The sequence below is a fragment of the Carettochelys insculpta genome, chromosome 12 (assembly GCF_033958435.1).
Source record: "Carettochelys insculpta isolate YL-2023 chromosome 12, ASM3395843v1, whole genome shotgun sequence".
Taxonomy (NCBI): Eukaryota; Metazoa; Chordata; order Testudines; family Carettochelyidae; genus Carettochelys; species Carettochelys insculpta.
In genome coordinates, this window is record NC_134148.1 from 1,238,866 (window position 1) to 1,252,157 (window position 13,292).

Below are 13,292 nucleotides of genomic sequence, written 5' to 3' on the forward strand. Positions count from 1 at the left end.
TTTCTGAACTACCCCGACAGCTTGTAAGGCATTATTTAAAAACAGAATATAGTATTTCATTCAAAAATGGGTACATTTCACTAGAAATGCCATATTATCAACTGTGTGAATGTCAACAGATGGGTTTTCATAAATCTTTTTCTAAAGTACATAATCCCAGTGATTAGTCTCCATGTTTCTATGATGAGGATCATTTTTAGGTTCTGTACAGCTGTGAAGCAGGTAACTGGGAACATGGAGAAAAGAGAAGCAGCAAAATAAATTAAATGTTCTTAGTAGGAAATGAAAAGGCAACAAAATAAAAAACAAGGAGCACAGCAGTGGGAAAGCAAGTTTATCTGTTTACTGAGAAATAGAAATCCTGGTTCTGAAAAGAAATAAGGAGTTTTCCCCTATTCAAAGGGCTCCTGCTTCTCCCTCTCTGTCTTGATACTTTGCAGAAACTATAGTGTTTTTATTTTACAAAAACGTAGAGAGACAGGCCTTAATAATGTGTCACTGGATCCCAAAGTACTTTAAAACCTGAAATTAATACACCAACTATGCACAGAAATATCTTCTTCACCAGTGAAGCACAGCCATTTCTGGTGTGAAATAGGGCAATTGTTGTAAAGCCATTACATCCAAGTGAAGTGCAGAAGGAACATAGGAAAACTGAATGTAGCCATGCAGATTGAATTTACCCAATATACTGATGTTAGTATTCCTTCTCTTCTGAAACGTGTCCTGGTGCTCCATGTAAACATTCAAAAACACACTAGTTTAGATAAAGCATAATCTACATGTAATTTATAAAATCTGTTTAAAGTGACAGCAAGCAAAATAAAGTAGTTTACTTAATAAACAAACAAAATCTACTACTAATATACTCCACAGGATTTGAATCAAAGTTTCTTAGCCAGTTCAATAGTACAAATAGTTGTAATTGTCTCACATGGAAGACTTCCTTCCTTCCTGCCTAGGACCAGCACTTCCCCAGTTCGAAGTCTTTGTTCTTCTGGGGTATTTTCAAGCGTTGAGTTGTGAAGAAAGTGAGGCCCTTTGATAATATCACTTCCTACTTTTATAGCTTTTTCCACATGGCAAGACTCCCTTTGTTCCAAGCCAGGTTCTCAGCCCGATATGTGCAAAAAAGCAGGTACCAACACTGACTTCATTATCATGTGGTCTGGTTCCATACCCTCACTGAATCATAGCAGCTATACTCAAAGGCTGGCTAAAGGACAAATTTTTGCACAGCCCATTGCCTTTGCTGATTGGTCATTCTATTTGAATAGGCCATTCAAGTGCTGATAGCTTGAATGCAAACAAATCTCCGGGTGTTACCCAGCATTAACAAATTTCATATACAAATAGTTAATATTCATAACTTCAGATAAGAACCTAAGCACAGCCCTACAGACTCAGACCAAAGATCCATCTAACCCAGTATTCCATCTCCTGACAATGGCCAGAGTCAGGTGCACCAGAGGGAATCAAAAAAATAACAAGAAGTCCTGTGGCACCTTCCAGACTAAAAGGTATTTTGGAGCATAAGCTTTCGTGGGCAAAGACCCACTTTGTCTGACGCATGAGTGGGGTGCCATGCATCTGACAAAGCGGGTCTTTGTCCAAGAAAGCTTATGCTCCAAACATCTGTTAGTCTATAAGGACAGGACTTCTTGTTGTTTTTGAAGATGCAGACTAACTTGGGTACTCCTCTGATACTTATCAAAAATACGCAGTCCTGTAGTACCTTAAAGACTAACAAACTTATTTATCAGGTAGTGAGCTTTTGTGGGTAAATTGCCCCGCCCTCCGACAGCTGCCAACACCTGCCCCTCAATACAAAAAATGAAACTGCAGATATTTAAGTCCTGACAGGACATTCAGATTTTTATATCAGAAACATTAACAACAATGCAACTTACTTTTAACTTTGATCCAAACAACAGACAATCTGCCCTTTTTACTATCTTCAACCATTTATGGGCATCAATTAATGAAAAACCTTCCTGAAATTAAGAAAGAAAAAGGGTGATTTGTACAGAAAACCGGTAAGCAGAAGGACCCAGTTTTGCAATCTAATAAACTGATCCTAGTTGATCAATAAGAAAATATTTACAACATGAATTTAAAGCAGAAGAAATCCTCTTAGAAAAAAGAATGCAAATACAAATCTTACAATGTTTGTCATTCTTTTAGTGAGTGGTAAAACTAAGAAACTGATAACTAGCTGTACAAATATTGCATACAAACCGGCTGTGCACTTCAAATATATTTCACTGACTGCTGTACAGCCAGCATTAGACTTCCCCTATGGAACTCAAGTAAACTGCTGTGCAGGTCAAAAAACAAAATTTAAATACCACCTTAAATACTCTAAACTGTATTCTAGGAAATGATCAATGTATTATCTCCAGCTATTGCCTTCAGACTTCCTTTGACTATTAGCTTCTTGGGATATAGCAATGAAAAAGTTGAAGTTGTATGCTTATTGAAATTATGTAGATTTGATTTTTAAAAGCTTTATCAGCAAAAGAATTAATGTGAAATCTCTATGTATTGAAAATAAAATTAGATTGCTCAAAAACACAGCAAGATCTCACGTGAAGTTTTTATTTATTCTTCAAAAACAGTTTAGTGGAGTATGAAGGATTTCTGAGGCAAAAGATGAAAGAAAATCAAAGAGGGTAAATAGCAATAACAGCTCAGAAGACTATTTAGAGAAGGAATATGAAACACAGGCAAGGATGGAGGATGAGAGCAAAAAGCAGCACAAAGGGAGTTAGCTAAGCATGAGAGCTATACAAGATCTGAAACACTACCAAATGTATGCCTGTTGACTCAAATCAAGTATATCTATTTCAGTTTAAATAGACTTTTATTAAAATAGCATAAATCTACTAGAACCACAGTTCTCAAACTTTTTATTCATAGTGAAGACCATATCTTAATAGAGCAACAGTTGATGATTACTAACCAGTTGGAAGACAAGGATAGTACAGGAGACACAAAAGCTATGAAGCGATGACTTCTTGAGGTCTCTTCCAGCCCTAGGATTCTATTAAATGTCTGGCTTTTTAGAGAAAGGATTTTTTGTTTCTGCAAAGTAACCAGTAACAAAGGTGTTCTGGGAAAATGTCCTTGGAATTCAAAAGTACATTTGTTATCCTGCTGAGGAATGAACATGTGTAACAGTCTGAGCCCTACCGGGTAATCCAACCCAGACGATTGCAAAGGAAAGAGTCTCTCAGACAACTGCAAAGTACAAGTAAATGGAAGAACAGATGCCCCACCCTGGGGTACTGTCATTCCACCCAAAATTGGAGAGTTGGGGAAAAAAAAAAAAAAAAAAGGAAAGTTTTAAGTGTAATTTAAGCCATATTTGTGGTGTGACAGCATGTTTGGTTCTTGACAGCAGGGAAACATCCCAGCAGTTGGTCATTCTTTAGCTCTGCTGCTCTTACACTGAAGCATTCCTAGATGATAAAGCAAGGAATAGCCAGCCCAGGAGAAGGAGAGAGGAGAGAAGAGTCAAGCAGCTTTTCAATCACAGTGGCTGGGGGTAGGCAGCAGGGGGAGCTTTAGAGAAACAGGAAAGAGAGAGATACATAAATAAAGGGTCCTACATTCCTTACACTCCTGAGTAGTACAAGGGAGGCAGGAGTCAATGTCCTGCAGTGGCAGAGTTCTTGAGGGGCCGGGGGCGCTACTGCCCCCCTACCTCCCAAATATCATGTTGAATCAACGTACATGGATGTGATTACTACCTGGAACACTATTTCTTACAAGCGTGCCTTTAATCTCAGTAGGTGTTCTCATTCCCTCCATTTCCCAGTTTCAGCACTGTGCACCTTTGGCATATAGTGAGCATGCTTGATTCAGTTCCCAGCAAAGACCCAGATAGTCATTCCTTAAGACACCTGACAGAAATTCTGCAAGCGGAAACAACCCATTCTTGCCGAGACTCTGATGCCAGCTTCTCTGTTGTTGTTGTTGTTGTTGTTGCGACATCTTGAAAATCGTACAAGCTGATTGTACACTACACTATACTACAGCACAATCAACTGACAATTTCCAAGTCTACCTATCAGCACATGGTAGTCAGGTATGTTTTAAATCATGTTACCCCATTCCATTCAAAAATACATCTTCCCCATCTTTGAGAAATATCTCTAAATGCCACTGGCACTTAAACAATATCAAATCTGGAATTCCAAAGGAAATTACAACAACTACTGAAGGAACTCCCTGCTGCTACTCGGGACCTCATTAACTCAGACACACCATCTCAGCCGCAGCCTGGATTATTCTATTTACTTCCCAAAATCCACAAACCTGGAAACCCTGGACGCCCTATCATTTCAGGTATCGGCACCCTTACCACCGGACTATCCAGTTACGTGGACTCCCTCCTCAAACCCTATGCCACCAACGCTCCCAGCTATATCCGAGATACCACCGACTTCCTGAGGAAATTACAAAACATCGGAAAAGTTCCTGATAACGCCATCCTTGCCACAATGGATGTAGAGGCTCTCTACACTAATATTCCACATAAAGACGGATTACAAGCAAGCAGGAACACCATCCCTGATGCCACCACAGCCACTTTGTTCTCACACACAATCATTTCTGTTTTGGGGACAATTTATACCTCCAGAGTAGTGGAACTGCTATGGGCACCCGCATGGCCCCACAATATGCTAATATATTTATGGCTGACCTGGAACAACGATTCCTCAGCTCTCGTCCCCTATTACCACCACTTTACTTAAGATACATTGATGACATCTTTATGATTTGGACCCATGGTACAGAGGCTCTAGAAAAATTCCACAGAGACTTTAACAATCTACACCCCACCATCAACTTATGCCTCGATTACAACATGCAAGAGATACATTTCCTGAACACTACAGTACTAATCAAGGATGGCCTGATCAGTACCACACTGTACCAAAAACCTACTGATCGCTATACTTATCTACACCCTTCTAGTTTCCATCCTGCACACGTGACTAGATCCATTGTTTACAGTCAAGCTCTTAGGTACAATCACATTTGCTCTGATCCAACCGACAGAGACCAAAGACTACAAGAACTTTACCAAATATTCATAAACCTGAATTACCCACCAGGAGAAGTAAAAAAACAAATCGACAGGGCCAGACGCATACCCAGAGACCAGCTACCCCAAGATCGGCCCAAAAAAGCCAAGAACAGAACACCACTGGTCATCACCTACAGCCCCCAACTCAGACCACTGCAACGAATTATTGAAGACCTACAAACTATTCTTAATCAGGATGTTACACTCCAGAAGGCCCTGGGTGACATGCCTGTTCTCTCCTACAGACAACCTCCCAACCTCGTGAGGATCCTTACTAACAGCCACAGCCTATACCCCAGGAACACCAGTCCTAGAACCTTTCCCTGCAACAAAGCCCGCTGCCAGCTTTGTCCACATATCTTCTCTGGAAGTACCATCACTGGACCTAACCAGGTTACTCACAGAATCACAGGCACTTTCTCATGCTCCTCTACTAACATCATATATGCCATCATGTGCCAACAATCCCCAGATGCTTTGTATATTGGACAGACTTCTAACTCCCTTAGACAAAGGGTCAACGGGCACAAAACAGACATCAAAACACTCCAGATCCGCAAACCAGTTAGTCAACATTTTAATGGAATGGGGCATTCTGTCAATGACCCAAAGGTATGTGTGTTACTGAAGAGACATTATAGCTCTGTTTTAGAGAGAGAAGTGGACGAGCTGACTTTTATATTCAAATTTGGCACATTAACACATGGTTTAAATCGTGATGGGAACTTTCTGAGTCACTATAGGGGCTCGTCTGCATACTTGGCTCAATCTAATTCTTGATCTTCCCCCCCGACCCCTCCACTCTCTGATTTGCTCACCTTGATTATCTTTTTCTGATTTGTCCTCCTTGCTTACTATTTTTGGTTCTCTGTGTCTTAAATTTTGAGTCTGTTCTGGTCTGGCTATGGTCTGAAGAAGTGGGTCTGTCCCACGAAAGTTCACCTAATAAACTATTTTGCTAGTCTTTAAAGTGCTACTTGACGGCTTTTTGTTCTTATTAAGGATGTATTTTATTTAACTATTTCTAATTGTATTTTTGCTGATCTACTCAAATAGGTCAGCTACACGTGAAAATATTCAGCATATTGCTGAGAGTGACTTCCTTTGTAACACCAAAGGCACAGTTTCACCAGTTTTTAAATTAGTCAGTCATGGAAGTTAAATACTAGTATTTAATACAGAAAGAAAAGTGCACGGTATTACATAGATAAATTCAGGATTTCTTCCACCATGTGAATTTTCATATGATTGATACTATCTTGAGTTGAGAAACTGAAAGTGAAAACTTACATGTACTGCCCGTCTTTGAGAAATGAATAAATGGCCAGATACAACAATGGTGAGAATAAGATGGCCTGATTCTTCATTTGACTCCAAAACCTTTAAATAGAGAGAAAGAGAGCATGCAATCAAGTATCTACATTAAACCTGAATCCCCTACTTCCAATATAATACATACAGATAAAGACAAAGTTTTTTATCTTGGGTGCCAAGTAATTAGGCACCTAAGTAAGCTGCTTAAGTTTCAGTGATACTGAGAACTCCACTTTTATTGATAACAATGGGAGTTGAGAGTCCTCACTAGCTCTGAAAATGATGTCTTATTCAGGCAACAAAATATTGATTTGATACCTAACTATAGGTACAAGAACAACAAAAAGTCTTGTGGCACCTTATAGACTGAGGTATTTTGGAGCACAAGCTTTCGTGGGAAAAGAGCCACTTCATCAGATGCATGAGATCTCATGCTAGTGTATATACTAGTGCTAGTGTATATACTATCCCGTGCTAGTGTATATACTATCAAAACAAAAAGCAGTCAAGTAGCACTTTAAAGACTAGCAAAATAACTTATTAGGTTAGCTTTCATGGGACAGACCCACTTCTTCAGACCAGATTGGTTGGAAGAAGTGGGTCTGTTCCATGAAAGCTCACCTAATAAATTATTTTGCTAGTCTTTAAAGTGCTACTTGACTGCTTTTTGTTTTAACTATAGGTAGTGAACTTTGAAATGTATTCATCTGAACCAGAGGTTCTCAGTATTTTAGATATAACAGACCACTTTTGAAAAGGGGTAAAATGATATATCAATATTTTATTAATTTTAATGGGCAGCAATTATGACTTCATGAACAATTCAATCTAAAGTGATAATGATCTATTTAGATATTTAAATACAGTGGTTGCTGCTTAATCATTTATACAAGAAGTTAAAGACAGTACAAGTGAATTTTCACTGTACCGCTATTTGATTCTCAAGTCCTTTTTTGTCCTGACAAACTCTATAATAAACAGTGCTGCAGCAAGCAAGATTCACATTGACCTTCTTCCCTTCAACCCTCAATCTCTAGAGCCCTGCACAAAACTTGTATCCACAAAAATTAGCCACAGATACCTGCAGTGATATCTGTGGATGCAGATACCCATGGATATAAAGAGGCTATACACAAATGTGCAGGGTTCTAGGCATAGAATTTCCACATCCATATCTGCAAAAATGAGCCACAGATATCTGCATTGACATATATGGATGCCTGCAGAGATCTGCAGGGCTCTATCAATCTCCTGACATGCAAAGTATACAATATACACTTTTATTTTGTTTTGTTTTCTTTCACACAAGAGGAAAATAGGCCAGTTTTATTCTTTTAATAAAGTTTCAGCAAGTAGCATACTTCAAAAATTGTATGGTTAATTTTTCAGGCATTTAATAATATTAAAAACACTGGTCTAGATTTTGGAATCATAGAAATATACGGAAGGAAGGGTTGACAAGAGGTCATCTAGTTTAGCCTTCTATGCTGAGGCAAGTTTGTAAGCATCTGTGCTTAAACCCCACAATAAAAGGGATGCCACAACCTCCCTTGAAAGTTTATTCCAGTACTTAAGTATCTTTATTATCAGAAAGTTTTTCTTAATATCTAACCTAAGACTAATCTGCAGCAAGGGTGAAGTGTTACTTTTTATCCTACCTTCAGTGGGCATGCAAAACAACCAACTACAATCCTATTTACATTAGCCCCTAACTTCTTTGATTATCAAGCCTCCCCTCAGCCTTCTATTATCAAGACTCAATATGCACAGATTTTTAAATCTTTTCTCAGAGGTCAGGGCTTCTAAACCTTTTTTTTTATTATTTTTGAGAGGCATGGTAGTCCAGCAAATCTTTTGTTATCTTCAAATTTTCATGAACCCTCTCTTGCATTTATTTTTGTTACCACAAAAATGCCCTACTACTTCTGGGTTGGTTTTGCTTTCCTGCTGCTAAATTATGAGACTTTTAGTATGTAAACTCCCATTTTCTAAGGCATAAAACTGAACATTTATGCAAGGCTAAATATTGAATGCACACTGCAGATGGACCTGTCCAGCCTGCTCAGTGCCATAAAAAATGACAAAACAGATATAGTCCTTTACAATATAGTTTACATTCCCCACATCTATTTAGGAGATCATGAACCATATAGACATGATAAGTTCTACTGATCTTGATTGGGTTTCCAGATAGTTAAAATTAAAAAAAAAAAGTATCCATTTCACTGGCATTCTTTTTGTTCAAAATCATTTACAGACATGTGAAAGGAAGGCTTATTTCTCTTAAATTCTGCCAAGTTATGGTCCTTTTATATAGTATGCAAACAGCAAAATATTGGTTTCTGAAATCACACCAGTGCCCATATTCTTAATGACTATATGTAACACAAAGCATCTTTTGAGATTATGGGGAAGTTTAACAGCACCATTCAACATGAAGTTATTTCCAAAGTATTAATTCACTGTGTCTCTCAGTACTGTGGAATTCAACATCTTGGGCCACTTCTAAGTTAATTCATTGCACACTTGAAAGCAGCAAACACTGCATATTGTGGAACAGAAGTGAACAATGATACAAAAAATTACAACCAAATCTTAGATCTGCTTAAGGCTACAAGAGATTCTACAAGGATAAATTACTGCACAGATATCCACTAATATTTCACATAGCCCAATATATTCCACTGATCAATCGTTCTGTGCTTTTATTTACACCAATGCAAAGTCAGTGTAAATCATAACCATTCCGATTCACCAACCTTTTCCATACCCCTTGTATTAGTATTAACGACTACTACCAAAATAGTTGGGCAAAGGAGAATCCAGCCCAACACTTCATTTTAAGTCATAAAAGGCTATTTCAAATTATTTGTTAAGAGCAGCAACAGTATATTTCTGTACTGTCAAATGCTCTATTCCTTCTCAAGGACAAGTCCCATTACATTCAATTTTAAATATTAAGTAGAGCGATCATTCCATGTCCTTTACTGTTTATTTTAAAAGTGAATATTTTAAAGTATAAAATCACCTCAATAGAATGAAATCCCTTCTGAATCTTCAGGGCCTTAAAAAATAACTTATTTGTGCATCTAATGAAGAAGGATAAGCTTCTGTCATTAAAAATTCTTATTAAAATTATTTTCAAACCAGAATAAAAAAGATAAACTGTACAAAAGTCATGGAATAAAGCAAATGTAACGGACTACCTAAGAATACATGTAAAGAGCAGAAAGATGCAGCAAAAAGGTTGGAGGGCACATTTAACATCAGGCCAGGGCTGTCCCAAGGGAGCAGGGCCCAGGGCTCCCTCCGCCAGTGTCCCAGGCATGCCTTTACAGGGCAGCCCCACCCCTTCCTGGCTCCACCCTAACACCCCCCCCCCCCCCCCCCGCAGCCTGGGCAGTGATTACCTGGGATAGGGTGTGAGCTGAGAAGGGCAGCATCAGCAGCTGGGAAGGTTGCTTCCCCTCCAACACCATACTCACTGTGCAGCTAAATTGGCCACCTGCTCCACACCACCATGGCCTCCCTGCCTGCTGAGCCATGTTTCTCCACAGGCAGTAGGGAGCAGAGATCACCTGCTTTCTCCTGCAGTGGGCTGGGAAACTACTGCTCACACCACATAGTGAGTGTGGGGTGAGATAATCCCGTTGCTGTTGCTGCTGCCCCCACCACCTGTGCCCTGCGCCAGGTAATCCTCCTCATTCCTGTCCTTGGGATGGCTGGGGCATTCCCCCCAGGACCTGTGGCAGCTGCCCCATATTGTTGTATGGAGAGGACAGCGCTGCATCAGTCAAATTCAAGGTTTCTGTATGGCTACGTCTACACGTGAAGCCAACATCGAAATAGGCTATTTCGATGAATAACGTCTACACGTCCTCCAGGGCTGGCAACGTCGACGTTCAACTTCGACGTTGCACAGCACCACATCGAAATAGGCGCTGCGAGGGTACGTCTACACGCCAAAGTAGCACACATCAAAATAAGGGTGCCAGGCACAGCTGCAGACAAGGTCACAGGGCGGACTCAACAGCAAGCCGCTCCCTTAAAGGGCCCCTCCCAGACACAGTTGCACTAAACAACACAAGATACACAGAGCCGACAACTGGTTGCAGACCCTGTGCCTGCAGCATGGATCCCCAGCTGCCGCAGCAGCAGCCAGAAGCCCTGGGCTAAGGGCTGCTGCCCACAGTGACCATAGAGCCCCGCAGGGGCTGGAGAGAGAGCATCTCTCAACCCCCCAGCTGATGGCCGCCAGGGAGGACCCAGCAATTTCGACGTTGCGGGACGCAGATCGTCTACACGGTCCCTACTTCGACGTTCAACGTCAAAGTAGGGCGCTATTCCGATCCCCTCATGAGGTTAGCGACTTCGACGTCTCGCTGCCTAACGTCGAAGTTAACTTCAAAATAGCGCCCGACGCGTGTAGCCACGACGGGCGCTATTTCGAAGTTAGTGCCGCTACTTCGAAGTAGCATGCACGTGTAGACACAGCTTATATGTTTTATCTCAAGGAATGAAGAGGTAAATATACTTCTCAATTCTCTGTTTCAGGTTCTGTTTTACTTCACTTTGGGTGTGTCTACACTAGCCGGCTACGTTGAAGTAGGCGTCACATCTACAGGCGCCATGCGCTATTTCGCCATTGAAATTGACATTAGGTGGCAAAACGTCGAAATTGCTATTCCTATCTGAAGATGGGAATAGTGCCCTACTTTGACATTCAACGTCAAAGTAGGGCACGAATAAACGACCTGCGTCCTGCTACACTGAAATGGTGGCCATCAGCTGAGGGGTTGAGATGCTCTGTCCAGCCCCTGTGGGGCTCTATGGTCGCCACTTGCAGCAGCCCTTAGCCCAGGGCGTCTGGCTGCTGCTGCAGCTGGGGGTCCATGCTGTGGTGCACAGGGTCTACAACTGGTTGTCGGCTCTGTGGACCTCATGCTGTGCAGTCCGAGTGTGTCAGGGAGGGACCCTTTAAGGGAGCAGCTTGCTGTTGCCCCAGAAGCGCTAGTCTGCCCTGTGACCCTGTCCACAGGCTTTCCTACCCCCTTATTCCGATCAGCGCTGCTTTTGTGTGTGGATGCTCCCCTGCGGGGCCCATTTCGATGTAGCGCTTTCTTAAGTCAATGGCACCAGCCCTGGAGGATGTGTGGACGCTATGCATCAAAATAGCTTATTTCGATTTTGCTATGTCGACATAAGCTATTTCAACGTAGTGTCCCTGTATAGATGTATCCTTTGAAGCAAGACCAGCGTTCTCACTTTAGTTGCAATTGTATATGGGAGCACAACAAGGCCAATGGAATGCGTTGCCTAGAGAGGTGGTGGATTCTCCATCCCTTGAGGTTTTTAAGTCCAGGCTGGACAAGGTCCTGGCTGGGATGACTTAGTGTGGGTTGATCCTGCTTGAAGCAGGGGGCTGGACAGGATGACCTCCTGAGGTCCCTTCCAGGCCTGTGATTCAGTGGAGTGGTAGTAGGGACAAGAGCGCCATTTGGCCTCAAGCTCAAAGGGGGCCTCAGATTTATTTGACATTTGGCGAGTTTCACAACTTGTTTTTATGCACATCCTGCCACAATTAGTGAATTTGTGCAGAAAAAGGCTAGAAAAGCATTTGCTAAGTCAACATTAATTAATTAATTAATTAATTAAATTCATTTTTGGTCACTTTTTTGGTCCTTATCTTGTTTTCCAGTGTCATTTTTTAAAATTTCCTTACAGTCAGTGGCCTCAAGAGCTGTAGGTGGCCCAGGCCTCACTGCATCAGCAAGCCGGCCTGAGCATCATGGGAGACGCAGCCACAGGTTGGGGCGCAGCTAGGCAGCAGCTCTGAAACCGCCCCCGCCCCGGCCCCGGCCCCCATTTTGGGCGGGCGGGCGCAGAGGGGTGTGGTTTGAGGCGGTGGCCCTTAAGACGCAGGGCGCCATGCGATGGGGGTCACAGCCCCAGCACCGCGCTACCCTGGCTGTGTGGGCAGCAGGACGGCCGCAGCCGCCCACCCTCTGTCCGGACTGGACTGTCTCCACAGAAGGATGGGGCGCAGGCACGGCCCTTCGGGGGATCGTGCTAAGACAGCGGGGGACGCGGGCGCTCCGCCCGGGGCACCCCGGCCAGGCCTCACCTTCCAGGAGGCCGAGCCTCCCGCCCCGCTGCCAGGGGCGCCCGGGGAGAGGAAGCGGCCGTAGCGCTTGAGCGGCCACGACTCGGCGCTCCAGAGGGGAGGCGCGGCGCCGACGCCGCGCGGCTGCTCCGCAGGGAGACACTGGAGTGCCTCGGCCGGCTCCACGGCGGGGCCCGGAACCTCCCGGTCAGACCTGACGCGACCACCCTCGTCCGCAGCCGCCATTGCGGTGCCCTCGGGCAGCCGGCCGCCGAGCAAGAGGTGAGAGGGCGATGGGAGCCAATGAGAAGCGACCGGCGATAACCGGCCCTCAATCAGCAGGTGAGAAGTAGAGGGCAGCCAATGGGAAGCGTCCTCCTTTCCCGCTCTAACCTTCCCGCCCAAAACCTGGAGCGCGCCCCTCAGGAGGGGGCGGAGATAGTCGCGTCCTCGCCCCTGAGGGCTCCCTCAGCCCCTCCCCGGAATTGCGGCCAATGGGAGTCGCGGGGGCGGTGCCTGGGCGTGCCCGGCGTCCTCAGCAGCACCTGTGGGAGGGAGCTGTGCCAGGTGAGCCCTTCTCCAGCCCTCACTTCCCCACATCTCCTGTCTGTGCCCTGCACCCACCTCCCAGCAGCCTCCTCCCACCCCACCCCTACGTTGTGGCTCAGTCTCGGAACTGGGGGCAAAATATCCATTAGCCTTGGGCTTGCAGAAGACTCAGTCTGGCCTGAGGGAAGCCCTGATGCCTGGTTTTCCCCCACCCTCTTCCCTTGGGGCTGG

General features: G+C 43.5%; 1 protein-coding gene across 1 annotated transcript in view; it reads right to left on the bottom strand.

The window, feature by feature from the left end:
• Positions 1-12,758, bottom strand: part of REC114 (REC114 meiotic recombination protein) — a 44,288-nt gene extending 31,530 nt beyond the window's left edge. Inside the window, exons 1-3 of the mRNA XM_075007183.1 lie at positions 12,534-12,758; positions 6,386-6,475; positions 1,911-1,994 (exon numbers count right to left, since the gene is read on the bottom strand). Of these exons, the coding sequence (XP_074863284.1) occupies positions 1,911-1,994; positions 6,386-6,475; positions 12,534-12,758 (399 nt within the window). The remainder of the gene's footprint in view (positions 1-1,910; positions 1,995-6,385; positions 6,476-12,533) is intronic.
• Between the last annotated feature and the right edge of the window lie 534 nt (positions 12,759-13,292).